Raw genomic sequence first — 27,568 nt, forward strand, 5'->3', positions numbered from 1 at the left:
ATTTTCAGTACTTGTGTTTAATTCTGTTTTAAGCCTTAGACTTTTGGAAGGGGGAAAAAGCATTTCAAGAGGCCCTAATATAAAAATTAAGTCATTCCATTTCATTACATTATTATGCCAGAGCAAATTAAATCAGTAGGTATTTATTGTTGCTAAAGTACTAATTCAAGTACTATAAAATTTTTGTATTAGCAACTCCGCTACATGTTTTAAAATTATTTCTACATCAGTACAGAACTACTTACTAAATATATTTTTAAAATTTCAGTGAGAAAATTAGACAATATATGATTTTTATTAATAAATAATGTGAAAGCATCAGTGGTAATGGTTTAAACATTAAATTCTTTTAAACATCCATGTCTTGGCTTTAATGTGCATATTGGCCTCTATGGCACTGAAGGTAAACACATGAAAATATTTCCTATTTCCATGCACAGGTGTTCAGCTATATACCGTTTACAAATTATTATGGACAAGGTAATTTTGCAATAATATTCATTTGGACAGCCACAATTAATATTAAATCAAGCAAGAAGTAGGCTATGTTGAACATATGCTCTAGATGTCAGTATTTAATGTTATTTAAAACTTAATTTTCTTATTTTTTTTAAGGGACATCTTTTTGTATAGTGGGTGCTCAAATGAAAACTGAAGAATGCATTCTTTGACCATATCCAAATTCTCATACAAGAGGGTATTTGTCTCCTCCTCTAAAAGAAGCAATATATTTGCTCATTAATCTCCCTCCCCAGGCACCATTTTCCGTATTACTAATGAAAATGCTCACAAGCACCAACCCCAAAATTTTGTCTTCAAGGGAAAGGTATAAAGTTAAAAAAGTGGCTCATATTTTAAAAAGTCAAATTCCAGCAACATTAATGCTAAAAATGACATCAGTTATATTTCTTAGCATCCACAAAGTATAATATTTTCATGAGTTTTCTATTAAGTGCAGATTTATTTTCCTTAAGAAGTAAAATGAAGTTTGAATAGTACAGTCTGTGGTGTGGTGACATCAGCAACTGCCAGTTCTTGCCCATCAACGAGTCCTAATTCTAAAAGAAAAAAAGCTAAATTAACCCAAGCAAAAAAAACATCTCAAGAAAAGAGATAACACATTCACAAACTATAGCAAAGTATGGTCTGAACAAACATCAAAATCCAGTTGTCTTTAATCAAGGTAATATTATATTTGATTTCACACAGATTTTTTAACTCTACTCAAAGATCAATTAATTCTATTAATGTTTCTTAAGATATAATTAATTAGAATGGTATTACCATTCAAAAGCATTAAGAGGAAATCTAAAATAGGCCTTTATTACTTTTACTGAAAAAAAAACCAGAAGAAATTGATTAGCATTAGTAAATACACTCATTTAAAATACCTTTCAATGTCTTGGAGAGATTTGGCCTTGTTCGTTCTTCAATAGAGGTTACTGACTAGAAAACAATAATGTAAAGTACATTAAGTGAAATTAAACTTTTAATTTAATTTGGGGGGGGAGGTGACTGAACACTGATCACCTGTAAGTAAAGTGTTCTATTTTTGCCCTCTAATGTGGCTGTGATAGCTGGAGATTTCATCTGCCTAAATTGTAAGAAAAAAAAATCAGAATCATTTTTCAAAAAAAACAATTCTAGTTTTTAAAGTTTTAAAATCACACATTTTTTTCTACAACATAACAAAAGTCCTGAACACTTACAGAGAAGCACTATTGGTTAGATAATCCAAAACCTCCTGCAGTTTAGCTGATGGAGAAAACTGAATGTTTTGAGGAAGCTGACTGCAAGCTGGGCAGTTTTCCTAGACATAAACACAAATCACAGTGACACATGTATCAATAACAGTGTAATTATAATGATGAAATAAAAATCAAGTTGTTTTATCATCAGTTTTTCATTTCCTATGAACAAATTTTTATATTTTAAACCTGCTTTTCCCAACGGGCCATTTTTCCTAAATTATTTCACTACACAGTATTTATTTTAGGCTCTATTACAAAAGACATATAGTAAATAGGGTTCTGGAGGTCAGAAAATACTCACAAAGGGTGTGGGAAATTTCATTCACATTTCCAACTAGTAATTAATATTTAAAAATCAAAGTATGCATAATCAAAAAAGCTTTCATTAGTATACTACTACTAACCTTTCTCTCTGCTTCAAATGTGTACGTGTACAGTCCATCTACATCGTTGAAAACCAAGTAATTATTAAGGGGAATATATGCGCTGTAATGAAAAAAGTGTTCATTTTTATATAACTGAGCCAGATCAAAACACAGACTTACATACATACTAAAAATGAAACTCATTACCTTGTGGCTATTTTAAAAACCTCAGTGGCACACACAGCTAAAGAGGAAAGAAAATAAAGATGCTTTAACTCAATGAAAATTAGACATTTAAAAACAGAAGTTAGTTATAAATCAGAACAGATAAATTTACAAAGCTATTGATTACAAATAGAAAAATACATACAAAAACACTATTATTTTTAAAAACTGAAAATATAACATTTTATATTTGTTTTGTATAATCCAAATGATAAAGTAACATTTTAAAGTAACATTACAAGTTTTCTTCCCTCTTCTTCAAATTGAGTAGCCTGTTATACTGCTTAAAAAGAAATGGCACTAAAATGTCTTATTATAGAGCATTTTATGTATGAAATAATGTAAGATGAGATATATACAAGGTCCAGTAACTTGTGGTTTTGGGGGCAGCTTAATTATACAACCATCCACCCAAGAAGATAATCAAATCCCCAAAACACTAGTTTTCTAAGATCATGTAGCTGCAGAAATACCAACTTAGGTACTGAAAATCTGAAGGGAAGGAAATAAAATTAAGTAGTGGCCATTTTTCCTCACCTGCAATGACTGCATTTGTGGACGCTACTGCAGGAATGATTCGTTTTACTACTCCTAAAAATATATTAATTAAAATATGGTTATTCCTTTTTTTAAAAAGTAGGTATCTTAAATTAGACAACGATTATTATTAAATATCATGTCCATTACTTGATTTTTCAGGCTTTTAGGTCAGAAAATAGACTTAAGTTTAACCATGAAACAATCTTCTTTCGCACTCACATTATTTTGTATTAACAGCATGTTCAGAATCCTAAGTTATAGTAGGAAAGATAATTCTTCACACTGTTTCATATAAAGATGTGACAATCATATATTAATAACTCCTAAATATTCGGGTGTTTATTTTGCTCCAAGAGTATTAAGATTAAATAAAATTTCAATGAATTTGCATAACATCATGTTAGTCTTATTACTCTGAGTTTGAAGATAAGGAAAATAAGGTTGCGAGAAATGAACAAGATCCACAGCTATACATGTTGTAAGAGATAGGGGTGATATATGAACCCAGATCTGCCCTAATGTACATAGTCTTAACTGATACAGTATACTATACTATCCTCAGTAAGGTTTGAGTAAAGTATGAGGAGTAAGAGCTAACTAGTTTTTCTTCATCTATTAGTTTTAGCCATTCTATTCACAAAAATTTAAGACATACAGAAAAACTGCCCCTAAACACTTTGTTTCACTCTACAACATGGACTATACAAAATATTAAACACAGTTCTCTATTTCTACCCCACTTTTTTCATATTAGTATCCACAGATTAGGAATGACCAAAGCCCCACCTAAAATCATTTTTTAGGTACAAAATAAATATTCTTTAACTATATTTGTACTGTTCATTTTAGAAAACAAAAATTCTGATAAAAGTAGCTATATTATCTCAGACTGTGAGAGAGCCCTGAAAGATGTGTTTCCAAGATACTAGGTGTTGGCAGGTCAGGTTTTACAAACTTAAGAAAAAAGGCAAATATCTAAGAAGATGTGAAAGGAAGATAGTTAAGGAGCTGGAAAGCTGTTTTAAAAAATTAATTCTGACCATCTGACCATTATGTGCAATTTCAGAAAAGAGGAAATAGGGAGGAGCTAACCTCCTGGCGATTCCTGGAAGCTCTCCAGTGAACCACAAAGAGCAGGATGTAGTGGAAGGAGAAACAGGTTGTCACAAACAGTGAGAAGCTGAAGACACACTGCCCAATAAAAGACTGGACATCTCTTAGCCCTCAAAAAATCTGGATTCCACTTCCAATTTGGCTTCTCTACTCTTAGTCAAGGCCCTCAAACATCAAGCTAAGAACTATACACCAAGCCTTGCTAAAAGTATGGAAGGATAAATAAGACTACACACAGAAATGAGTTTGCACTTCCTGATCAGGACAAACGGAATTCATTTGTTAATTCAAACAATCAGCAAATAAATGTGGATTATATGCCAGATACCATTCTAGGTGCTGTATAGAGGAGCAGTAAAAAAAAATATCTTACAGTGATGGAGGAGTCCATTAGACCGTCTCCTTGGGGAGGTGATCATTTGAATAGAAATCTAAACCATGAAAAAGACCCATTCATGCAATGACCTGGGGAAAGTGCAATTGTGTACATGGCAGCGGCAAAGGTCCCAGAACAGGGATGAATCAGAGTGTAAGGATGAAATATTCTTCATATAGGAAAATAAGGCTATGTGAATTCTGAGCAATTATAAAAAGGTAAAATAGTGAATGGTTTATAAGTCATTATCAGTTGGTATGATCAGGAAATCGTTAAGTTGATACCTGAGGGACAGGCAACCAACCCTGAGGGGAATCTAAGGAAGAGTATTCCAGGCGTAAGGATCAAGAGTTATTAAAGTTCTAAGGTGGGATCATGCTTGGTGTCCTCCAGGAACACAAAGCAGGTTAGAACAATGAGTGTACAAATGCAACAAGTAGTGTGTAAGAATAGAATTTTCAAATGACAGTACTAAAACATCAGTAAACATAAGGAAATAATTACAGGAGAGAAATGGCAGATTTTCAAAAAGACAAAGCTCTTTCTGGTGAGCTTAATCATCTTGGACAAAATTCTTGGAAAGGTGAACTATGAGTAGATACATTAAGAAACATTAGTCACTAAAACTCAGTGTTCGGATTGTTACTGAGACAAGTCACAAGACTACCTCATTTAGTTACCATGACTACTAGCTTTGGAGCCAAGGGAATGTGGAAGATAAGCCTCAATAGATCATCTGGAAAGGTCTTTCATGACATCCTTGTAAACAAGATACAGAAACATGAAGTACTCAAGAACATATGATCAACAGAAGGGAATAAATCTAAAAAGGTCCTGACCAGAAGCATGATTCAGTTTTATCTGTTCTCAGCCACTTTAGTCTAGTTAAAATTTTTAAGTATTTGGAAAAGAGATAAAAGATACTATCAAAACAAGTGATATGAAGCTAAAAAGAATACATTAAGTTGACAGGCATAAAGAACATATTAGGTTGGTGCAAAAGTAACTGGTTTTGCAGTGTTGAAATCTGCCATTTGATGTTGGAATACATTCTCAATAAATGTGAGTATGTTATACATCATTTTAATGTGCATTTCTCACTTTATGTTTTTTTACTAAATGACTTATTACTTGCTGTTTATTTTCTATTCATTTTAGACTATGGAAATGATGTTAGACAAAAAGCAAATAAGAGCAGTTTTCTTATTTGAGTTCAAAATGAGCCATAAAGCAGCAGAGACAACTCACAACATCAATACATTTGACCCAGGAACTGCTAACAAAGATACAGCGCAGTGGTGATTCAAGAAGTTCTGCAAAGGCGACAAGAGCCTTGAAGATGAGGCGCATCATTGCCAACCACTGGAAGTTGACAATGACAATTGAGAGCCATCAACGAAGCTAAGCCTCTTACAACCACATGAGAAACTGCCAAAGAACTCAATGTCAACCATTCTATGGTCATTTGGCATTTGAAGCAAACTGGAAAGGTAAAAAGGCTCAATAAGTGGGTGCCTCAAGAACTAACTGGAAATCAAAAATACCATCATTTTGAAGCATTATCTTCTCTTATTCTACACAACAATGAACCATTTCTCAATGGGATTGTGATGTACAACAAAAAGTGGATTTTATACGACAACCAGTGACAACCAACTCAGTGGCTGCCCTGAGAGGAAGCTCCAAAGCACTTTCCAAAGCCAAACTCACACCAAAAAAAAGGTCATGGTCACTATTGGGGGTCTGCTGCCCATCTGATCCACTACAGAATCCCAGTGAAACCATTACTGAGACATATACTCAGCAAATCAATGAGATGCACTGAAAACTGCATCTATAGCCAGCACTGGTCAACAGAAAGGGCCCAATTTTTCTCCATGACATTCGACTACATATCACACAACCAACACTTCAAAAGTTGAACGAACTGGGGTACGAAGTTTCACCACATCTGCCATATTCACCTGATCTCTCGCCAACTGACTACCACTTCTTCAAGCATCTTGACAACTTTCTGCAGGGAAAATGCTTCCACAACCAGCAGGCAGCAGAAAACGCTTTCCAAGAGTTCGTCAAATCCCCAAGCATGGATTTTTATACTATAGGAATAAACAAACTTATTTTTCATTGGCAAAAATGTGTTGATTAATAATGGTTCCTATTTTGATTAATAAAGATGTGTTCGACCCTAGTTATAATGATTTAAAATTCACAGTTCAAAACTGTAATTACATTTGTACCAACCTAATACATATATATACAAACAGCAGGATGAGTTTAAGAATAAACTTAAAAGGACCTATACTTGAATATAAAGGAAAAAAAAAATGCCATCCCCCAAAACTGCCAAATCTGTAGCAGTGGGATATGGCTTAGCAATTGCATATGTGAAAAAAACTTCCAGATTTTAGCAGACAGTAACCTGAAGGAATCAAAAGTATAGCATCAATGTAAACCACAAACAAACAATACAAAACCCTGGCCTCCTCTAAAACTGCATCAATGCTCAGAAGTGTATCCTAAGACTCATCCTAGAGCATTGCATTCTCACCTGGATAGTTCAGAAAAGTATGGATAACTGAAATATGGTTAGAAGAAAATACCATGATGGGAATTTGAGTCATGGAAACATGTTGATGGGTTAAAGGAACTAGCAAGGTTGATGGGAGTGATAACAATTTGGAGGGTTCAATATGTTAAGGTCTATTACTTGAAAGAGAATTAAATTTACATATGGCATAAGCATATGGCATACTGGGACAATATCCAGCCCACACGAAAAAGATGGAGATTTTTCTTCAATACATAGAAGAACTGTCTTCACAATACTGTCCAAATGTGAAATGACTGCCCCAGAAATGGATAAGCTGCTCTTTCAGCAAAAGATATAAAGTGAAAGAATGGCTTGCCCTGGATGACTCAGGGACTCCTCCAAGCCTAAGTAAGTAAGATTCAATGATTAAATTTCTCCAAGTTAAAAAGTGCTATAATTCTAGTAAACTCAGTTTCCTTCTAACAAATTTGGGGCAGCTGGAAATGGTTATTTCCAGAGCACCTTTACTGAATCACAAAGGGACAGTATTATCTGAAATCACTTATCAATTATTTCGCCCAAAGCATCACATCCTCTGAAAAAGGGACCATCTTAAGATCGTTATTAATGAAAATTCACTAACTTACCTTGAGTGAGTCTATATGTAACACCTCTAATATTATATTGTGATGCTCTTTCCAGGGCTTTTTGGAAAATCCACTGAATATGATCAGGGTCATCACCATCTAATGGAACCCCTTCTGTCAGGAAAGAGGGGAAAAAAGGAATGGAAGACAGAAACATGTACACATAAATCAACTTATTTTTAAGGTAAATGTCCAAATAAATAATATAGACAAGTACCTTATGTAATTCTGAATTAGGAAATTAGGTTTATTACCTCCAAAAGGCTGCTCCTTAGGCCACTGCAATATCCTGACATACTCAATACAGTGTTCTGGTAGCCTGGGCATAGACGCAATGGTGCACATGGGAAAATTAACCTAAAAACACAGTTTGCCTTTTTTAGTGGATTTTAAATAAATTATTTTAAAATGTAATTTCTAGTTATGATCTAGTTTGTAAAGTTTCTTATAATTCATATTAGCCTTCCATTTACAGAAACAAAATATTTAATACTATTAAGAATGCTTCTGAAATTAACACAGCTGATCTAAGTCACTTCACTTAGGTTGATCTCTCTAAAAAAATAGGTTTGCCCTACACTTAAAAAAACATATAAAGTTAAGCTTTGTTAGAACATGGGAAGAATAGGAGTGAATAAATTCTCAAATATGAGTACCCTATTATGTTTAAGATTTAAACTTGAAGATATAAAATTAACCAAAACAAATAAATTTCAAATAAAAACTAATAAAATTATTCATAAATCAGACTTCTAAATGCCCTTTCAAGTGGAAATGCAGATTAAAGAGCTTCATCTTTGGAAATATCATTCTCATCTCTGGTGTCTTTATATACCTGAAACACAGGCAAAAACTAAACAAAACAAATTACAGCTCTATCCCAACATATAACTTTCTAACTGATCCCTTGATCCTTACTCTCTAAATAAAAAACTAATAGAAATGAATTATGAGAACAGAACAGTATCAAAATGATGATATTGAGTCTATGTATATGTGTGCTCAGTCACTCAACCGTGTTCAATTCTTGCAACCCCATGGACTAGAGCCCACCAGGTTCCTCTGTCCATGGAGTTTTTCTGGCAATACTGGAGTAGGTTGCCATTTCTTTCTCCAGCGGATCTTCCCGGACCAAGGGATGAAACCCAAGTCTCCTGCACTGCATGCAGATTCTTTACCACTGAGCCATCAGGGAAGATACATTATGTCTGTATCTTTCCTTAAATAGAGCAAAATTTCGTATTTCATCACCATTCTTCTTAGCATGCCTTTTAAAATATGGTTATTCCTAAGTAAAAATCCTCAATATTGACTAATCTTAATAATGCAACCCTTATTTCACCCCAAGATACTATCAAACAGATGCGGGGTGCTTTTGTGATTACCTGTGGTGGATATAGTTCCAGCGTGCATTCAATACAAGCAGTCATTCCAGGCAGAATCACCCGGGCATTTCCTTTAAAACCTTCTGTCCCCCCATCTATCAAAGGGACAATGGAGCTTGGATCTAATACACCATCTTCATAATTTAGAAGAGATATCTAGGAAAATTGTTTCAAGGGTTTAAAAGGAGAGGGGGATAAGAATTCAAAAAGGGAGAATGCTTTCAACAATTCTAAAAGTCAATCACATTACTAAATACTAATACACCAAACAAGGGATTACATTAGTAGCAGTTTACATCCAAACCTGCAAATTAATGACTGGCAATAAACAATGAACTACATCTATTACTGAAAATTGAATAAACCCTGATTTTTCAAAAATATGACACAAAGTCTCATTTTTAGTATGTTAAGAGCAGCAGGAAGAACTTCAGAGAACTGTAAAAACACTAAGTTTTTACCAGCATGCCATTTATCCATCTTCTGGCTATGATGGAGTCCAGTCCACATACAATTATATGAAATTCTACAAGAAAAAAAATGCAAGTTGAGTTTTTAAAAATGCAGCCACACAAAATGATTCACAATTTCTAAGAAACAAAAAACATTTTTCATTATAAAATAAACATACAGCTTCCAATCCTTGAGTAATCCTTACTCAGAACAGCATATAAAAACGCAGCTAATGGTGCCAACTAAGAATTTAAAAAGTTTGCCATCCTTTCAGTCAACAATATTCCTGAAAAGCCAACACCAAGAAATGAAAGCAAATAAAGAAATAGCAATCAAATAGCTAGCCATCTGTAAAGAGCAACTAAAAAATACAAAAATTTAGTGAGAATTGAATTTCGAGTGGAAAACTTACGTCGATAGAAAGTGTCGTTAAAATCCTGAATCTTGTTGAAATGTCTGAGTATAAGTAAAGGAACTTAAGCTGCTAAAAATTTTTAATTTGTAAGATGAATTCAACAATGCCACAGGATCAAATTATAAATGTATATTTAAAACAAGACATAAATCATTAGTGTTCAAAGCAATGGAATTCAAGGAATCCAATAAAATGAAAACAATCCTACCTCCTAAAAAAACTGTTTTCTAAACACTCCTCTCCCCTAATGACATAGAATAGTTTCTCTCATCCCCAAGCTTCCATATCAGTATAACTGTATCTCTGTTATACTTTCTGCTGGTACTGCTACTGCTAAGTCGCTTCAGTCGTATCTGACTCTGTGCGACCCCCCATATACTTTCTACTCTGCTGCAATTCTTATGTAAAACCATAAACTCTGGGAAAATAGAATGTGTGTCTTCACCCATCAGCATCAAGCAGAGGCAATAAAAATTTGTTTAGTGAAGGGAACGGGTATGCTATAGTTCCCACTTACAAAGGGGATTCGAATTCTAGGAGTTAACCTACTGCACAGATTAATACACTGTACACCTTAAATTTTTAGTTTTATATGTCAGACATAGGCAATTAAAAAAAAGTTACTGCAAAACTAATTTTTAGAAAACACAGATATTTCCAATAGCTTTTTCAGGTGCTAATGATTTGTTATTGATTTTTCCCCCTTGTTGGGGGGAAGGGTGAATTTTCTTCCTTTCTCACTAAACTCAGTTCTTCAAGTCTCTCTCTTTCTACCCAACCTGACCATATAAGCAGGCTTTCCCCAGCCTGGAGGGTGCCAAGAGAACACCACTCAAAACCAGCTAGGAGTGTGAATCATAGTACTTAACATCTGAACAGTACACAAAAAACAGTATGCAAAAAAACATTTTTTTTAATTGTTTCTAATGGAGCAATTTCATTTAGTAACACATAAATTACACTCCCCTAAAACAAATCATCCATTGCAGGCTTTAAAACCAAAATGGAGGGAGAAAAATCAAATCAATAAAATTAGAAACGAAAATGGAGAGATCACAACAGACAACACAGAAATACAAAGGATCATAAGAGACTATTATCAACAATTATATGCCAATAAAATGGACAATGTGGAAGAAATGGACAAATTCTTAGAAAAGTACAACTTTCCAAAACTCGACCAGGAAGAAATAGAAAACCTTAACAGACCCATCACAAGCACGGAAATTGAAACTGTAATCAAAAATCTTCCAGCAAACAAAAGCCCAGGTCCAGACGGCTTCACAGCTGAATTCTACCAAAAATTTAGAGAAGAGCTAACACCTATCCTGCTCAAACTCTTCCAGAAAATTGCAGAGGAAGGTAAACTTCCAAACTCATTCTATGAGGCCACCATCACCCTAATACCAAAACCTGACAAAGATCCCACAAAAAAAGAAAACTACAGGCCAATATCACTGATGAACATAGATGCAAAAATCCTAAACAAAATTCTAGCAATCAGAATCCAACAACATATTAAAAAGATCACAGAAAAAAAAAAAATAATAAAACCAAAATGGAAAAGAGGGACAATACATAGTATGTGTGCTCTAGATTTTTTTATTATTATTATTCTGTCCTACAAATAAAGAAATATGTTCAATTCTAGCCCTCACCCACCAACACCCTTATTCCTTTTGAATACCAGGCAAACGAGAGGTATGCTAGAAAACGAAGTCAAAAGAGAACCTGAGCAAACATTAGCGGAACAAAAATAGGAGACCCAGGAGCCAGACCAAGAAATGCCATCTCCTGGATTTCTACAAAATACCCAAAGTTCCCCAGATCTAAACAAGGGAGACAGACAAAAGAGTGTACACACTCTTTTTTTCTCTTTCTCTCTATAAGGACATGCATTTGCATGTTTAAACTTTTTATTTTTGCAAAGACAGTACACAGTGTCCCGTATTTCTTTCATGCCGTTTCCCCTAGGGGTTACATCATATAAACTACAGTACCACAGCAAAATTACAAATGTGACACTGGTACAATGTGTGTGTTAAGTTCTGTCATTTAAATACATGTAGATCTGTGTAACTACAATTAAGATGCGCAACTCTTACAGCACCACAAATATCTCCCTCCTGCTGCCCCTTTCGGAGAAGGCGATGGCACCCCACTCCAGTACTCATGCCTGGAAAATCCCATGGACGGACGAGCCTGGTGGGCTGCAGTCCATGGGGTCTCGAAGAGTCAGACACGACTGAGCGACTTCCCTTTCACTTTTCACTTTCATGCATTGGAGAAGGAAATGGCAACCCACTCCAGTGTTCTTGCCTAGAGAATCCCAGGGACGGGGGAGCCTGGTGGGCTGCCGTCTATGGGGTCACACAGAGTTGGACACGACTGAAGTGACTCAGCAGCAGCAGCTGCCCCTTTACAGTCACATCTGTCCCCTCCAACATGCCAAATCCCTGGCAATCACTAATGTGCTCTCCATCTCTGTAATTTTGGTATCTGAAGGTTATATGCAATCATACAGTATATGATCTTTTGAGACCAGCACTTTTCATTTAGCATAATACTCTTGATATCCATCCAAGCTGCACCTCATTAGTTAGTTTTTTATTGCTCAGTATTATTGTACTGAGTACAATAATTGTATATTGTATACACAGTATAACTGTAATACAGGTTAACAATTCAGCTACTGATGGATGTTTGAGTTGTTGCCAGTTTTTGGCTACTTGCAAATAAAGCTACGAACGTTGGAGAATAAGTTTTTATACAGGTGGTAGGTAAATGCCCAGGAATGAAACTGCTGAGTTGTATGGAAAGTATATATTCAAATTTTTTAAAAATAGCCAAACTATTTTCCAGATGACTATCATTTTACACTTCCAGTTTTCCTGTATCTTTGCAAACATTCACTACTATTTTTATGTCAGCTATCCTAAAAGGTGTGTAGTAATCTCACTGTGATCATAAGCTGGATCTCCCTTAAAGCTAGTGATACTGAATATCTTATCATGAGCTTTTTACTATTTTCTTTAGTGAAATATCCCTTCATATTTTTGGTCCATTTTCTAACTGCTTTTTACTGTTATGAGAGTTCCTTATATATTCTTGATGAATCCTTTGTCAGATACCTACTTCATAAGTATCTCCTAGTGTGTAGCTTATCTTGTCATCCTAACAGGATCCTTCACAGAGCACAAGTTTTTAATTTTGATGACACTCAATTTACCATTTTTTTTCCTTTTATGGATTATTCTTTTGATGTGGTCTATGGATTTTTATCAAACCCTACATCCCAAAGCTATTTCTTATCTTCCAAAGTTTACAGGTTTACATTTTATACTTAACCTATGATCTATCTTGGAGTTTATTTTTGTAATTTGAGTTTTGAGATGCATTTTTTTTTTTTTTGCTACCACAATTTACTGAAGAGATGGTCCTTCCCAGAGAGAATTGTTTTTACACCTCTGTCAAGTATAAATTGGGCATACTTGCATGTGGCTCTTTCTGGTTTCTCTATTCTGTCCTGCTGATCTGTGTCTATACTCTCTCCTTGGCAACACCACAGTCTTGATTATTGTACTTGGATAACAACTCTTGAAATTGGCCAGTGATTCCTCCAACTTTATTCTTTCACAGTATTGTCTTAGATAATCCTTAGCTCTATCCATTTTAGAATAATCCTGTTTGGAGCAACAGAAAAGTTTGCAGGAATTTTGATAGAAACTTGTATACAAATTGTACACAAATCTGGGGCTAAGTGACAACTTTACTATGTTGAATCATCCAGTTCTTGAACACTATCATTCCATTATTTAGATCACTTTTGATTTCTTTCATTTGCATTTTGCAATATTCAGCATACAAGACCCATACTTATTTTGTTAGATTTCTCCTTTGAGTGGTTATAAATGGCACTGTAGTTTAAATTTCAGTTTCCATGTGTTCACTGCTAGTATTTGTGTATGTCAACTTTTGTATCTTGTGGTATTTCCAACATAACAAATCCCATTTCCTAAGTTTCTATAAAATACTAAAAGTTCCCTGGATCTAAAGGTATGGGAATCAACAAAGTGTGAATAATCCTTTTTTAAAACATGTTTCTTATAAAAATATATTTATTCTGACACACTTTCCATTTGATTAATAATATACTGACTCTTTACTTTGCCTGCTATGGTAAGGCGATACAAAGATTACCAGTATCCAGCCTACAAACTTAAGAGTCTAGTCGAGGACATATGCAATTGAAATTTAAATTAAAGACAATAGGCAAATAAATGAAGGTACTTGCTACCTAAGTTTAATTTAGGGCAAAAAACATTTTATATAACCTGAAAAGAAAAGATTGAAAGGACATTAAAACAAAGTGTTACCAAAAGATATGTCAGTAATAAGCTTACTGCTGCTGATGATTTTTTCTGCCTATCTGTATTCTCTGTGTTAAACATCTCTTGTATAATAATAAAAATAATAAGCTTCAAATAGTTAAGTATTGAGTAACTTATTTGTCAAAAGGATACGGAACTACATTGCAATTAGGAATTCTGTCATTTAGAAATTCTGCAGCAACTTCAGCCTTAGGTCTTCCAACATCTTTAGGCCTACAGAAAAAATTATATTTAAATTATTATTCATGATATAAATCTAGGTTATCTACATAATCTACTTTCACACATAAAAATATCCACAGTGAATTTATCTAGAGGCTATTTAGAAGGAATATTTTTACCTAAGTATTTCTGGTGAATAATGAGTCATTCAACACTAAATGTAAACCCTTGTTGATATTCCAAATTAAGTATTTTTAAGTACTAACAAGTCTAATTAAGTATTTCAGTGAAAACATGAATTTTTTTAAGTTAAAGTGTAACAACAGCATGTTTCCCAGACGGAAAAAAGTATCCCAGATCCATAGATTTCCATGTCTTTGCCCTGAATCCCAGAACTTCAAGGTGTTACTATGCAGGTCTTGGCAGAAAAATAATCAAGGGATCCTAAAGATGCAAGAATGTTCATATACATTCTTCCCCTTCTTCCCATGTATGCTAATTAACTAGTAAATGCTGAATCCTATAAGCAGCCATAACTATGTTTTTTGAAGGAATAATTTCAAAGGCAGTACCTAGAATTGCAAATGTTACCACTATCTTCAAGAAGGTAAAAATAAAAGACCTCAAAAGGTTACTCCTAGATAATAACCACAATTACAGACAGGACAGGACATGAGTTCTCTCTTCTAATCTCAGTATGAATGATATTTTTCTTTCCTAATATTTTCTCATTCTTCCATGGGAATAAATCACTCCCTCGGGTATACATAATAAGCACTTCATTACTACTTTTTCACAACATGATTTTTGGTTATATACATAGGTCCATCATAACTACCAGACTATGAACAACGAAGAAAGTTACCATACTCTTATCTCTTTGTACTCCTTCCTAGCTAAGCACAGAGTAAACACTTGAAAAATAAATGAAAATTAAACAGTCATTGTGCACATTAGAAATCGTTTTTTATTTAAAATTGGAATTTTTAACATGTATCGGAGAAGGCAATGGCACCCCACTCCAGTACTCTTGCCTAGAAAATCTCATGGACGGAGCAGCCTGGAAGGCTGCAGTCCATGGGGTCGCTAAGAGTCGGACACGACTGAGCAACTTCACTTTCACTTTCCACTTTCATGCATTGGAGAAGGAAATGGCAACCCATTCCAGTGTTCTTGCCTGGAGAATCCCAGGGATGGGGGAGCCTGGTGGGCTGCCGTCTATGGGGTCGCACAGAGTCAGACATGACCGAAGCGCCCTAGCAGCAGCAGCAGCAGCAGCATGTCTATATATGGCTGAGTCCCTTGGCTATTCACCTGAAACTACGACAACGCTGTTAATCAGCTATATCCCAACACAAAATGTTTTTGGTGCTAAATAAAATGCTAAAAATAAATAAAATAGGAATTTTAAAAAATGCTTTAACAGGTCAAATTTCTTCTCTCCAATAAGGCAGAATGCTTTTTTGACTCAAAACTTCTTGTAAGAGTTTTATTCTTTGTCCAAACTTGTTATTACAAGAGACTCTAGCACAAGTCAAGCAACTTGATTTCAGTATTACATCCAACTACCCTAGACAGAGCTCTTTAGGTATACGGAGTAGATAAAATAGTTCCAAGAATCTTTCAGACTGTGTATTATATGTGTTTTCATAATTGATCCCCAAAAAAGAACTCTAAGATGGTTTCTGTGGGAACTGCTACTTTACCATCCCAGAATTAGGGGATTCAATTGCTCCTCCGAAAAACTGTATTTTGAGTAAAATGGCCTTTCATACACATCATCCTTGCAAGAATGGCACTGTTATACAACAACAACACGTCATCCTTGCAAGGTATCTTGGCCTAACCTGGAAAACAAGAACCTATTGTGGGGTTTGCTCTGAAATTAAATTAAGTAGTATAGATAAAGAGCTCAGAAAGTACTTAATATATCCTAAGCACTTCACAAATCTTCATTGTCACTATGATCTGCAATCATTATTTCAGCCCTATATTAAAGGGCATAGCTTATTATCAATAACCAATCAATTTGGTGGTGTCATTTCAAGAGCAGTCCTACACTAAATATTTGTCCGACTGGAAAGGGCCCACATACTTTTTCTATCAAGAGAAGAGAAATATCAAGGGCTTAAAAAATATACAAAGAAAACCTTAAAAGTTAAATGTAGGGTTCACCCTACAATTACAATACTTCATTAACTTGACTTAGTTTAACCCACCCTTCAACCTGTTTAAGATCTTTCCCAAAGTTAATTTTATCTTTTCTGCTACCTAACCTCATCCTGCATCCTGCTCAGACTACTTGAGCACCTTTTGTCAGTACTCTATGATCACTAGAGAGAGAGAAAAAAGTCCTTATCTCTGTGCCATTCTTAGTCCCTCAGTCGTGTCTGACTCTTTGTGATTCCATGGACTGTAGCCCACCAGGCTTCTCAATCCATGGAGATTCTCCCGGCAAGAATACTGGAGTGGGTTGCCAGGCTTTCCTCCAGGGGATCTTTCCAACCCAGAGATCGAACCCAGGTCTCCCACATTGCAGGCAGATTCTTTACCATCTGAGCCACCAGAGAAGCCCATCCGTATAATTCTTTGAGTAACAAATACACACTTTTATCTAAGCCATTCAAGTCCCTAAACACTACATAGTATTATTCATTAACGAACTTTTCCTCAGATCTCCATGTAAGGACTACTTCTAGAATTTAAAGTCACTCCACATAAGTTGCTCTTAGATGTTTACTGCGTTTCACTTATACCTAAGGTAATTATCCCTCTCTGTTCCATTTCACTTGCTCCTGGGTTTTTTCTCCTTAACTCACCATCTTATTTCACCTTCTATAAAAAGTTCAAACTGTGTCATAACTTCACTGCCCCAGAGTCACCCCTCAAGTCTTGGCTCATAAGTCTCTACCAATATATCTCACTAGGGCCTAATATATATTTACTGTTCTTTTATGAAATCAACAGGAGGCAAAGAGTGGAACTCGGTGTCTTCAAGGCACAATCATCCCAAAGATCACATTCACCTTTTGGACATTTCTTTAAAATCAACAAAAACATGTATTTGTTTACAGAACTATTTTTGCCATAATGCCCAAAATTTTCCTGCAAAATTTACCTAAGACAGGAGTGACAGTTCTTAACAAAATTAGCATTATCCTCTCAGCAGTTTTTTATTAAACTGAAAATGTACTCAAATTTGAATGATTACCACAATTTTAAAATAGGATATTAAAACTCACCTAAATAAAAATTGTCTATTCAGATTGGAAACATCTATAGTGTCCATGTCTATAACGTGAATCTGTCTAAAACCAGACAAGGCCTGTGAAAATAAAAGAAAAAAAAAATCTAATTAAGCAAAAGGCTCATCACATTTGTAATTTTTAAATTTCTTTTCAATGGTCTTAAATCTACAAGTTCTCAGTAATAAGTTCTGCACAATTGTATTCAATGGTTAGAGTCATACAAGGTATATAAAACTCAGGGTTCTTATAAAGGTCAAAAAAGTGTAGCTACTCAGTTTTAAATAATCCATAACCCAAAGAGAATAACTCAAAATTTCTATGGTTGTTTCATAATCCCATAAACACATCTGTTAAAGTTTGTTTTGCTGCTGCTGCTGCTAGATATTTTAATTTTACTATTCTTACTACTTAACTATAGTTGCTATTCTTTTCTAGAATACTGTTGAAAGTAATTCCTACAAGATTTATATTACTGTAAGCATGCTGCCAATCAGAAATAACTGTAAGATTATAAACATACACACACACACACACACACACATATATATATACACCCTGGACATGTAGAAGAAATACCTTAAAAGGAGAATGAAGAGCAAGCAATCAAAGAGCTAGAGAAAAGCAACAAAACTCTTGTGTTTCAATGATAATGCCACATAGTTTAACAGTACAAGGTGTTCAAACTTACTAGCAGATTAAAAAAAAAAAAATAGGTCTCAAGACTCAATTATGCGTCTCTGGTCATGGTCAGTTTACTTACGTAATCAAATTGAATCACCTGGTAATAATTTCACCATTTTTCTGCCCTCTTTATAGTAAGAGCTGTCCATACTTTCATTCTCAAATTCCTCTCTTGCACTTGCTGTCAACAAGCTCTCACTGCACTGAAAACCACACTTGTCAGTCACCAGTGACCTCCCATCACCAACCCTTACTCTCTGACATGACCCATCTCAAGTATTTGGCAGGGTATACGGATCCTTTCGCCTCCTTGAAACACTTTCTTCACCTGGTCACCTCACTCACAAGAATTTGAACACTTTTTAAAAATTGGTTTCCCATTCACTACTCACTCAAGAGTTTCCCTCCTCATTTACTGGCCAGAATTTGGGGCGCCCTTGCACTTACTAGTTCTGGTTACTTATGGCGATTTCAGACCATCTTGTAAGGTAAACCATCGTCTAACAGATATTAATATCTGAAATTTAACAGCTTCCAAAACCAAAGCCAATCACCCTTGCTGACCCAAACCAGCAAATCAGTTCTTTACCCAGCCCCCCTCACTTCAGTGAAAGCCAACTCCATCTTTCCAGCTGCTCACAGCAAAAACCTTATCATGTCAGCCTTGACTCCTCTTATGTCCCACACCAATCCACCAGCAAATCCTATTGATTTAATCTTCAAAACATCCATAATCCAACCTCCTCTCACCACCTCCAGTACAACTGCCCTCTTCTAAGGGACTACCTATCACCTCTCACCTAGGCGACTTCAACAACCTTCAAACCAGCCTCTCAGCTTTCTGCTCTGTTCTTCCTCTTGACTTTTCTTAATACATCAGCCACAGCGACCCACGTTAAAGTTGTATGGAGTCAACTCACAGACTTAAACCTCCTCCAATGACTTTCTGACTGGGAGTAAAAGGCAAAGTTCTTACAGCAGCACCTCAAGCCTTTCATGACTCACTCCAAGCTCATTTTGTTATCTCATCCTCCTAGAAAATTCCTTTTCCTCACTTCTGCTTTAGCTACAATGACCTCTGTGTCCTCCTGGAACATAACAGTTATGTTCCCACTTCACAGCTTTTGCACCTGATACTTCCTCTGCTTAGAATGTTCTTGCTGACCTTTTTGCCCAAATAGCACCTTTTTGTGAACCCTTTCCCCTCCCGCCAGGCTATATTACATCCTTCCTTTCTCCACAGCATTTAAGCATTTATTACCATCTGACATACAACATAGTTCACTTGTCTGTTCTTTCCACTAAAACAAAAGCCCTCAGCATACAAACGCCTGTTTTGTTCAAGGCTATATCTTTAGCATATAAAACTGTACCTGGTATATAGAGAAAGAGGTTCAATAAATATTTGCTCTATCAATAATACTAATGTCATGTCCTTTATTTTAGAATGAGCCTTTGGTGGCTTACGATTAATTCAAAAAATATGCATGCATATCTCTTGTTATCTATGTGTGAAACAAGCAAAGTAACAAGTGGTAAAATTGAAAACCCAGTTTTCTTCTATGTAAGAGATTATTACAATGCACTGAATAACAAGCCACTTCTGAAGTTGCTTGATGACTACTCCTCAGATCTAACTTCTAATTACTTTACATTTTAAACTGGTATCTATCACATTTCCAAGTAACAGCTCTGAAATGGAAAAAGCTAACTATTTAGGAGATTTGTGTATACAATACCTATGAAAACCACAGTATCTTTCCTAAATCCTTTGGTTCTTATGCTGCAAGGGTATTTGTATCTAATAAAGTACTGTTTTGGCATCCTATCACAGGGCACATCGTGTGTGTGTGTGTGTGTGTGTGTGTCTCTCTCTCTCTCACAGGGCACATGGTGTGTGTGTGTGTCTCACTCACAGGGCACATCATGTGTGTGTGTGTGTCTCTTTCTCACAGGGCACATGGGGTGTGTGTGTGTGTGTGTGTGTGTGTGTGTGTATGTCTCACTCTCTCTCTCACAGGGCACATCATGTGTGTGTGTGTGTGTCTCTCTCACAGGGCACATCGTGTGTGTGTGTGTGTGTGTGTGTGTGTGTCTCTTTCTCACAGGGCACATGGTAGGGGTGTGTGTGTGTGTGTGTGTGTGTATGTCTTGCTTTCTCTCTCACAGGGCACATCGTGTGTGTGTGTGTGTGTATCTCTCACAGGGCACATCATGTGTGTGTGTGTTTGTGTGTGTGTGTGTGTGTCTCTCTCTCTCACAGGGCACATCATGTGTGTGTGTGTGTCTCTCTCTCTCACAGGGCACATTGTGTGTGTGTGTCTCTCTCTCTCTTACAGGGCACATGGTGTGTGTGTGTGTATGTCTCGCTCTCTCTCTCATAGGGCACATCATGTGTGTGTGTCTCTCTCTCTCACAGGGCACATGGTGTGTGTGTGTGTGTGTGTATGTCTCGCTCTCTCACAGGGCACATCATGTGTGTGTGTGTGTGTGTCTCTCTCTCACAGGGCACATTGTGTGTGTATGTCTCTCTCTCTCTCATAGGGCACATCATGTGTGTATGTGTCTCTCTCTCTCACAGGGCACATTGTGTGTGTGTGTGTGTGTCCACGCGCACTCAGTCGTGTCCAACTCTGTGTGATCCCATGGAATGTAGTGTAGCCCACCAGATTCCTCTGTCCATGGAATTTTCCAGGCAAAATACTGGAGTGGGTTGCCATTTCCTTCTCCAGGGGATCTTCCCAACCCAGGGATCAAACCTGCATCTCCTGCATTTCCTACATTGACCAGCAGAGTCTTTACCACTGTACCATCTGGTAAGCCCTATATGATACATACGGCTATTTATTTTGTGTGAATACTTCAAATTCACTAAGGACATACATCATGATGATCTGCAATGCCCACAGAACCAAGCATAGCACTAAGTACCAGGAAGTGTATTAAGTTTTTGCAGTCTCACTAGGAGTGACATTAGTGTTTCCTAGCAAAAGTAATGTGCTTATTTATATTTAAATTTAGGTCCCAAGGCTGACTATTTAGATCCTTCATCTGGCTGTTACCTGCTTCATTTTCTAAGGAGTATGCTCTACCATTTCCACTTTTCCACATACTAATCAGAAGGCAAGCATACAACAGCTCCAAATCAATCTTCCCCTAACCATTTTTGTTAAATAAACTGATAAAATCTTATAAAGATCTACTTTGTAGTTATCAGAAGTCAATGAAACTAATTAAGTAACAAATTATGGATTCCATCCAATACCTAGGAATAGCTTCACTAAATAGTACCCTCTCTTGAAATGATGTTCTTTTAAAACAGACTGACCAAAACTAGAAAAAAAAGGTTTAGCTCTCCCATATTTTATGGGTCTACTACCATATGGTTATTAAAAAAATTACTGTATGATTAGATCATGTAATGACACAATGGTTCAGTGAAATACTTGACTAAAAATTGATGGCCTGGATTAGATTCCAGGCACAACACCATAATCCAGAAAAAACCTGTCATTTAACATCCCTGAACCTGTGTCTTACTCTCTATAAAATGAGTCCTATTCACCTAAGTGGATTATTCCAAGGGACATACAAAATAATAAATACTTTGAAATCACATGTGAAATATGAATTAACAGTTTTGCTATTTACTTCTCTGAATTAATGAGCACTTTGCAAGAGGAAACACAAAAATTTGCTGGATAAAAAGAAGAGAAGAAAGGAGAAATAAAAATGTCTATCAATCATTACTTTATAGCCAAGGACTTTAGGGTTTAAAAAGTTAAGTTACATCATCATTTTAATTACTATCTGGAATTTGACCTGCTAAACTTATCCGACAAAGGCTCAGGAGAAACAGTTAACAATCATAATAAAGAAATGACAGAAAAGGAAAAAGGTTTAATTATCATAGAGAAGGAAAGTACATATTTTATATATATATTACCAGGTTTTTCAGGAGCTCACATCCTAAGCCGCCAGCTCCAATGACTAGAACTTTACATGTATCTAACAAAAACTGGAGAGACTGTAAAGAACGAAAAGGCATATTAAAATCTAGTTCATAAAAACCATAAGTACCATCAAAAAAGCAACAAACTATAAAAGAGTTTCTCTGTTTCCATGAAAAATGCAACTGAAGATAAAGAGCAGCCTTTGAAATTAGTAAATTATTTAAATTTATGAACAAGGTAGAACCAGAAATTGTATAACCCTAATGATTTCTGAGAGTTCCAACTTTAATGTTGCTAAATTGAGTTTTATTGGTTGAAATTTAAAAAGCTACTATTTCTAACAAGAAAAAATATGCCTAGAGTTGTCTCTTTTTTTAACTTTGAAAGGAGAGCATCATACTCAATTATTTAATTGACTTCTTAAAAACAGAAAAGTGTAAAAATTGTAAGAACTGAAGATCAAGCACTGCACAAGCTGTCTAGAGGTCTTTAAAAAAAAGGGGTAAGAACAATAACAGCTGCTTTTCCATAGAGTTCGTTACACTTACAAAACAGGAGTTGGCAGGAAGAAAAAACAGGTAAAACTCTTATTTTTTGCCTATCAGCAGAAATATGATTTGAAACAACCACTTAACACAAGAATCTTAAATTATTAGCTCCCTGCCTCAACCCCGCAAAAAAAGAAAATCAGAAGCGTGAGAAAATATGCTGGATTATCCAAAGAAATACAGAAGACTGTCAATTTTGTCCAAGATTACTCAGGTTATTCAGATAAGACGAGTCAAACCTAAGAGTCTGCACCTTATCTTCAGGAGCAGCACAATACTTCTATTTCAAAACAGTATCTCTTCATCAACATAAAAGGAGATAAAAAATGTACTGCAAAGGAATATTTCCCATCCCATAATAAAAAAAACAAGTTGTCTCTAATTGAACATTTGCTTTAAGTCAAAAACTACCAGTTCCAAATTCTACTCCTCTATGATACAGCAGTCACGTATTTTTTATACTTTTTAACAGGCAATTAATTATATTGAATTCTAAGTAATTATATATAAATTAATTATATTCAATTCCAAAACTAATTATATTCAATTTTAAGTAAAGATACTCATTTCAAATAAACTTCAAAATTTAAGCAAGCACATCTGTATCTCTATGAAAGTTAAATTTTTTCATAGCAGGGATTAAAAAGGTGTGTCTCAAAAGTAATTTTAAACTGGAATTTTAAATGAAGTATAACATAATTTTAAGTGAGGTTATGAAGTTATTTTACTCTTAAAAATTAACATATTACATTTGAAAAATGTGAAAATAACTCAAATATTATTCAGATAAAATCAGTTGCAAATATTCTATTTACTATTTCAAGATAACTTACACAATTCTATTAGTATTTTTATTATAAGAGTAAATTAAAAAGGAAGCATCTTATTATATTTGCAACATAAAACTATTAGAGCAGTTATTTAAAAATAAACATTTCTCACTTCAGTGCTCGGTTCGAAATCAGGGTGTGTGAAGGGTCCAGATCGCTCGAGGAACTTCTTTACATGGTTCCAGCGACCTTCCCAGTCTCCAGTGTCCCCACACCCACCATCAACAGCCATTCTGCACAGAACACAGTAAATTCAGCTGCAAAGATCAGTATGAAAAAGCCACACCTACAACTAATATGGTTTCCCCAAATGAAAAGGTAACCACACCAGACCTTCTCAAATACAAAGGGTAATATTCAACGTAGTTACGCTTATGCTTTTATTGTCTTTTCTTGCTATTATATAGTTTATGTAAAGGTAAGAACAGATTGAGGAAATAATCAATATGTTTCTGGGTTCCTACAATAACCTAAAATCAAACTTGGGATACTGATCTATCAGCGAGAAATGGGCTTTCTAAACATTTGGAACTTACTAAACACTGCAAACTGCCCAAACTATTCTATAAAGAGCCTTGGAACAGAAAATACAAGCTACAAGAAAATACAAAAACCAAAAAAATCCCTCCACTTCCAGAATCCTAATGCTTGACATCTAACATAACTCATGTGTCCTTTCCAAGTTTGAAAGGTATAACTTATTTCTGATGAGAGAAACATCACATTTTTCTCTGAGGTCCTAATTTTCAAAAAAGAATCTCTTAGGACTATAAGGTGGCTTCTATTGCCACTAAACACAGGCAATGTTTCAGATTATAATTATGTCACAGGTAGGCAATACCATCTATAAACCTTTTAGAACATACAATCTAGTAAGGAGGGACTCTTCTAACAAAATATGTTTTCTATTCATTGCAAGACTCAGGTTTCCTTATAACTATTTTTAATTTTCAAATTTCCTACAACCCCACAATTTCTACCTTCAAACATATTTAGTAATATCCAATTTTTACAAAACGGACCAAGTATTGCCTAGCAATAAAGACCACAGGGTTTGACGTCACAGCTGGATTTGGTTCCACAATTAATAGTATTGTGACCTTCAGCAGATTACTGGACAGCCATAAACCTCATCTATAGCTTGTCTGTAGCTACTTCTTAACGTCAAAATGATAGAGATAATCCACATAGAGGCCTTAGTACAATACGTGGTATATAGTAAACATTCAAATTGTAGCTGTCATTTTAAGCAAAAGTGGAATGAAATGAAAGGTGGGAAGAAATGTGAAACAAAACTTCTTCCAAGTCCTCTTGCGATTGAAATTCAACTTTCTGAGATACCTAAGGCCCTGCTACTGGGGACTGCCACAGAAATGACTAACTCACCACGCCCACTGTTAGAGCACTTTCTTCCTGTCCCAAGTAAGGAGGAAGAAAAAATAGGTGATGCTGCCCGGGGTGTAACACACTTCGTTTAAACCTGTCTCACTACCACAAAACTAGGCATCTGATATGAAATAAGGTGTGTAATATATGGACAATATAAGCTCTCGGGAGGCAACACTCTCCTTTCAGAACCAATGATTTTGCAAAAATGACTGAAGTGCTTAGTACGATACCAGACTTTAAGTTCTCATCGAAAGTTTGCAAAAATACTATTGTCTCAGTGTTTTCGAAAGGCCAAAAAACGGCCAATCGTCCGTTTCATCTGTTTTGATAAGACTCCCTTCTCACAAAGTCTCGGCTCTGACAATCTGGGATGGAGGAAGAGAGGGGCGCAAGGGTCCTTCCGCAAGACCTTTCGGTCAGGCACCCCGGCGGGCCGGCGCGGACCCTGAGCGCGGTACCCGGGCCCAGCGCCCGCCCGAGACAGAGACCGGGAGGGCCCGCCGGGCCCCTGGGGCTGCGGGCGGGGGTCGGGGGATGAGGCCGCGCGGCCTGCGCTCCGGGTGCCCCCCCTCCCAGCCCCCCGGGCCCGCTGCGGCTGGTCCCCTAGGCCTGGGGTGAAGGGAGGCGGGGGCCCCCGGAGAGGGCCCCGGCCTCCCGGCAGCACTAACTTCTCAGCCAGCAGCTCCTCTATTCTCCTTCTTTTCTTCTCCCTAAAAGAAAGAGAGAATAAAAGAAGGGTCAGCATCACGCTACACATTGGGCGCCGCGAGGGGATGGGGGGCGAGGGGACGGGGCGGAGGGTGGGAGGACCCCGGGTGGAGGCGGCGACCGCCCACCGCCGCGCTCTCTCACAACCCAGCCCGGCCCGGGGCGCCTGCAGAGCCCGGGTACTTACGGCTCCTCGCCATCCGCCATATTGTTCTCCGCCTCTTCCCAGGCACCCCCACGGTGGGAGGAGCGAGGGGGCGGGGCGGGGCGGGACCGGCCAAGAGGGGCCGGTGAAGAGGGGCGGGGACTGCGGGAGGAAGCGGGGCTGCTGGGGCTGGCTGTGCGAGGCTCCCGTGGGTTTAAAGGCTTCTTTGTAATTAAAATCATGATTAAATACACTTAGAGAAGTCTTCAGTTCAGTTCCGTTCAGTCGCTCAACCGTGTCCGACTCTTTGCGACCCCATGAATCGCAGCACGCCAGGCCTCCCTGTCCATCACCAACTCCCGGAGTTCACTCAGACTCACGTCCATCGAGTCAGTGATGCCATCCAGCCATCTCGTCCTCTGTCGTCCCCTTCTCCTCTTGCCCCCAATCCCTCCCAGCATCAGAGTCTTTTCCAATGAGTCAACTCTTCCAATGAGGTGGCCAAAGTACTGGAGTCTCAGCTTTAGCATCATTCCTTCCCAAGAACACCCAGGGCTGATCTCCTTCAGAATGGACTGGTTGGATCTCCTTGCAGTCCAAGGGACTCTCAAGAGTCTTCTCCAACACCACAGTTCAAAAGCATCAATTCTTCGGCGCTCAGCCTTCTTCACAGTCCAACTATCACATCCATACATGACCACAGGAAAAACCATAGCCTTGACTAGACGGACCTTTGTTGGCAAAGTAATGTCTCTGCTTTTGAATATGCTATCTAGGTTGGTCATAACTTTCCTTCCAAGGAGTAAGCGTCTTTTAATTTCATGGCAGCAGTCACCATCTGCAGTGATTTTGGAGCCCAAAAAAATAAAGTCTAACACTGTTTCCACTGTTTCTCCATCTATTTCCCATGAAGTGATGGGACCGGATGCCATGATCTTCGTTTTCTGAATGTTGAGCTTTAAGCCAACTTTTTCACTCTCCACTTTCACTTTCATCAAGAGGCTTTTGAGTTCCTCTTCACTTTCTGCCATAAGGGTGGTGTCATCTGCATATCTGAGGTTATTGATATTTCTCCCAGCAATCTTGATTCCAGCTTGTGTTTCTTCCAGTCCAGCGTTTCTCATGATGTACTCTGCATAGAAGTTAAATAAACAGGGTGACAATATACAGCCTTGACGTACTCCTCTTCCTATCTGGAACCAGTCTGTTGTTCTATGTCCAGTTCTAACTGTTGCTTCCTGAGCTGCATACAAATTTCTCAAGAGGCAGATCAGGTGGTCTGGTATTCCCATCCCTTTCAGAATTTTCCACAGTTTATTGTGATCCACACAGTTAAAGGCTTTGGCATAGTCAATAAAGCAGAAATAGATGTTTTTCTGGAACTCTCTTGCTTTTTCCATGATCCAGTGGATGTTGGCAATTTGATTTCTGGCTCCTCTGCCTTTTCTAAAACCAGCTTGAACATCTGGAAGTTCACGGTTCACATATTGCTGAAGCCTGGCTTGGAGAATTTTGAGCATTACTTTACTGGCGTGTGAGATGAGTGCAATTGTGAGGTAGTTTGAGCATTCTTTGGCATTGCCTTTCTTTGGGATTGGAATGAAAACCAACCTTTTCCAGTCCTGTAGCCACTGCTGAGTTTTCCAAATTTGCTGGCATATTGAGTGCAGCACTTTCACAGCATCATCTTTCAGGATTTGAAAGAGCTCA

At 36.9% G+C, this 27,568-nt stretch overlaps 1 protein-coding gene across 3 annotated transcripts; it reads right to left on the minus strand.

Moving 5' to 3' along the window:
- Positions 1-276: 276 nt before the first annotated feature.
- On the minus strand, positions 277-25,975 carry UBA3 (ubiquitin like modifier activating enzyme 3). Of its 3 annotated transcripts, none has more exons than XM_027523612.1 (18): positions 25,901-25,966; positions 25,674-25,715; positions 23,729-23,849; positions 22,232-22,312; positions 17,599-17,681; positions 14,327-14,407; positions 9,801-9,844; positions 9,397-9,461; positions 8,936-9,091; positions 7,805-7,907; positions 7,551-7,661; positions 2,879-2,932; positions 2,324-2,360; positions 2,156-2,237; positions 1,710-1,810; positions 1,531-1,594; positions 1,392-1,446; positions 277-1,058 (listed from the first exon to the last, which is right to left on the minus strand). In XM_027523612.1, the coding sequence occupies exons 1-18, from the start codon at positions 25,918-25,920 to the stop codon at positions 970-972; spliced, it is 1,389 nt and encodes a 462-aa protein (XP_027379413.1). In that variant the 5' UTR covers positions 25,921-25,966; the 3' UTR covers positions 277-969. The 3 variants fall into 3 exon arrangements, with proteins under 3 accessions (XP_027379413.1, XP_027379412.1, XP_027379414.1); XM_027523611.1 differs by having other exon boundaries at positions 7,551-7,664; XM_027523613.1 differs by lacking the exon at positions 25,674-25,715 and having other exon boundaries at positions 710-1,058; positions 7,551-7,664; positions 25,901-25,975.
- Positions 25,976-27,568: the final 1,593 nt, after the last annotated feature.

This window comes from Bos indicus x Bos taurus, chromosome 22, assembly GCF_003369695.1.
Source record: "Bos indicus x Bos taurus breed Angus x Brahman F1 hybrid chromosome 22, Bos_hybrid_MaternalHap_v2.0, whole genome shotgun sequence".
NCBI classification, from domain to species: Eukaryota; Metazoa; Chordata; class Mammalia; order Artiodactyla; family Bovidae; genus Bos; species Bos indicus x Bos taurus.

Coding starts and splice junctions, on each gene's coding strand:
- UBA3 (XM_027523611.1), bottom strand. CDS start 25,920: ATGGCGGATGGCGAGGAGCC. Junction 25,716..25,900: donor ATGGCGGATGGCGAGGAGCC/GTAAGTACCCGG, acceptor TCTTTCTTTTAG/GGAGAAGAAAAGAAGGAGAA. Junction 23,850..25,673: donor GAGGAGCTGCTGGCTGAGAA/GTTAGTGCTGCC, acceptor TGTTCTGTGCAG/AATGGCTGTTGATGGTGGGT.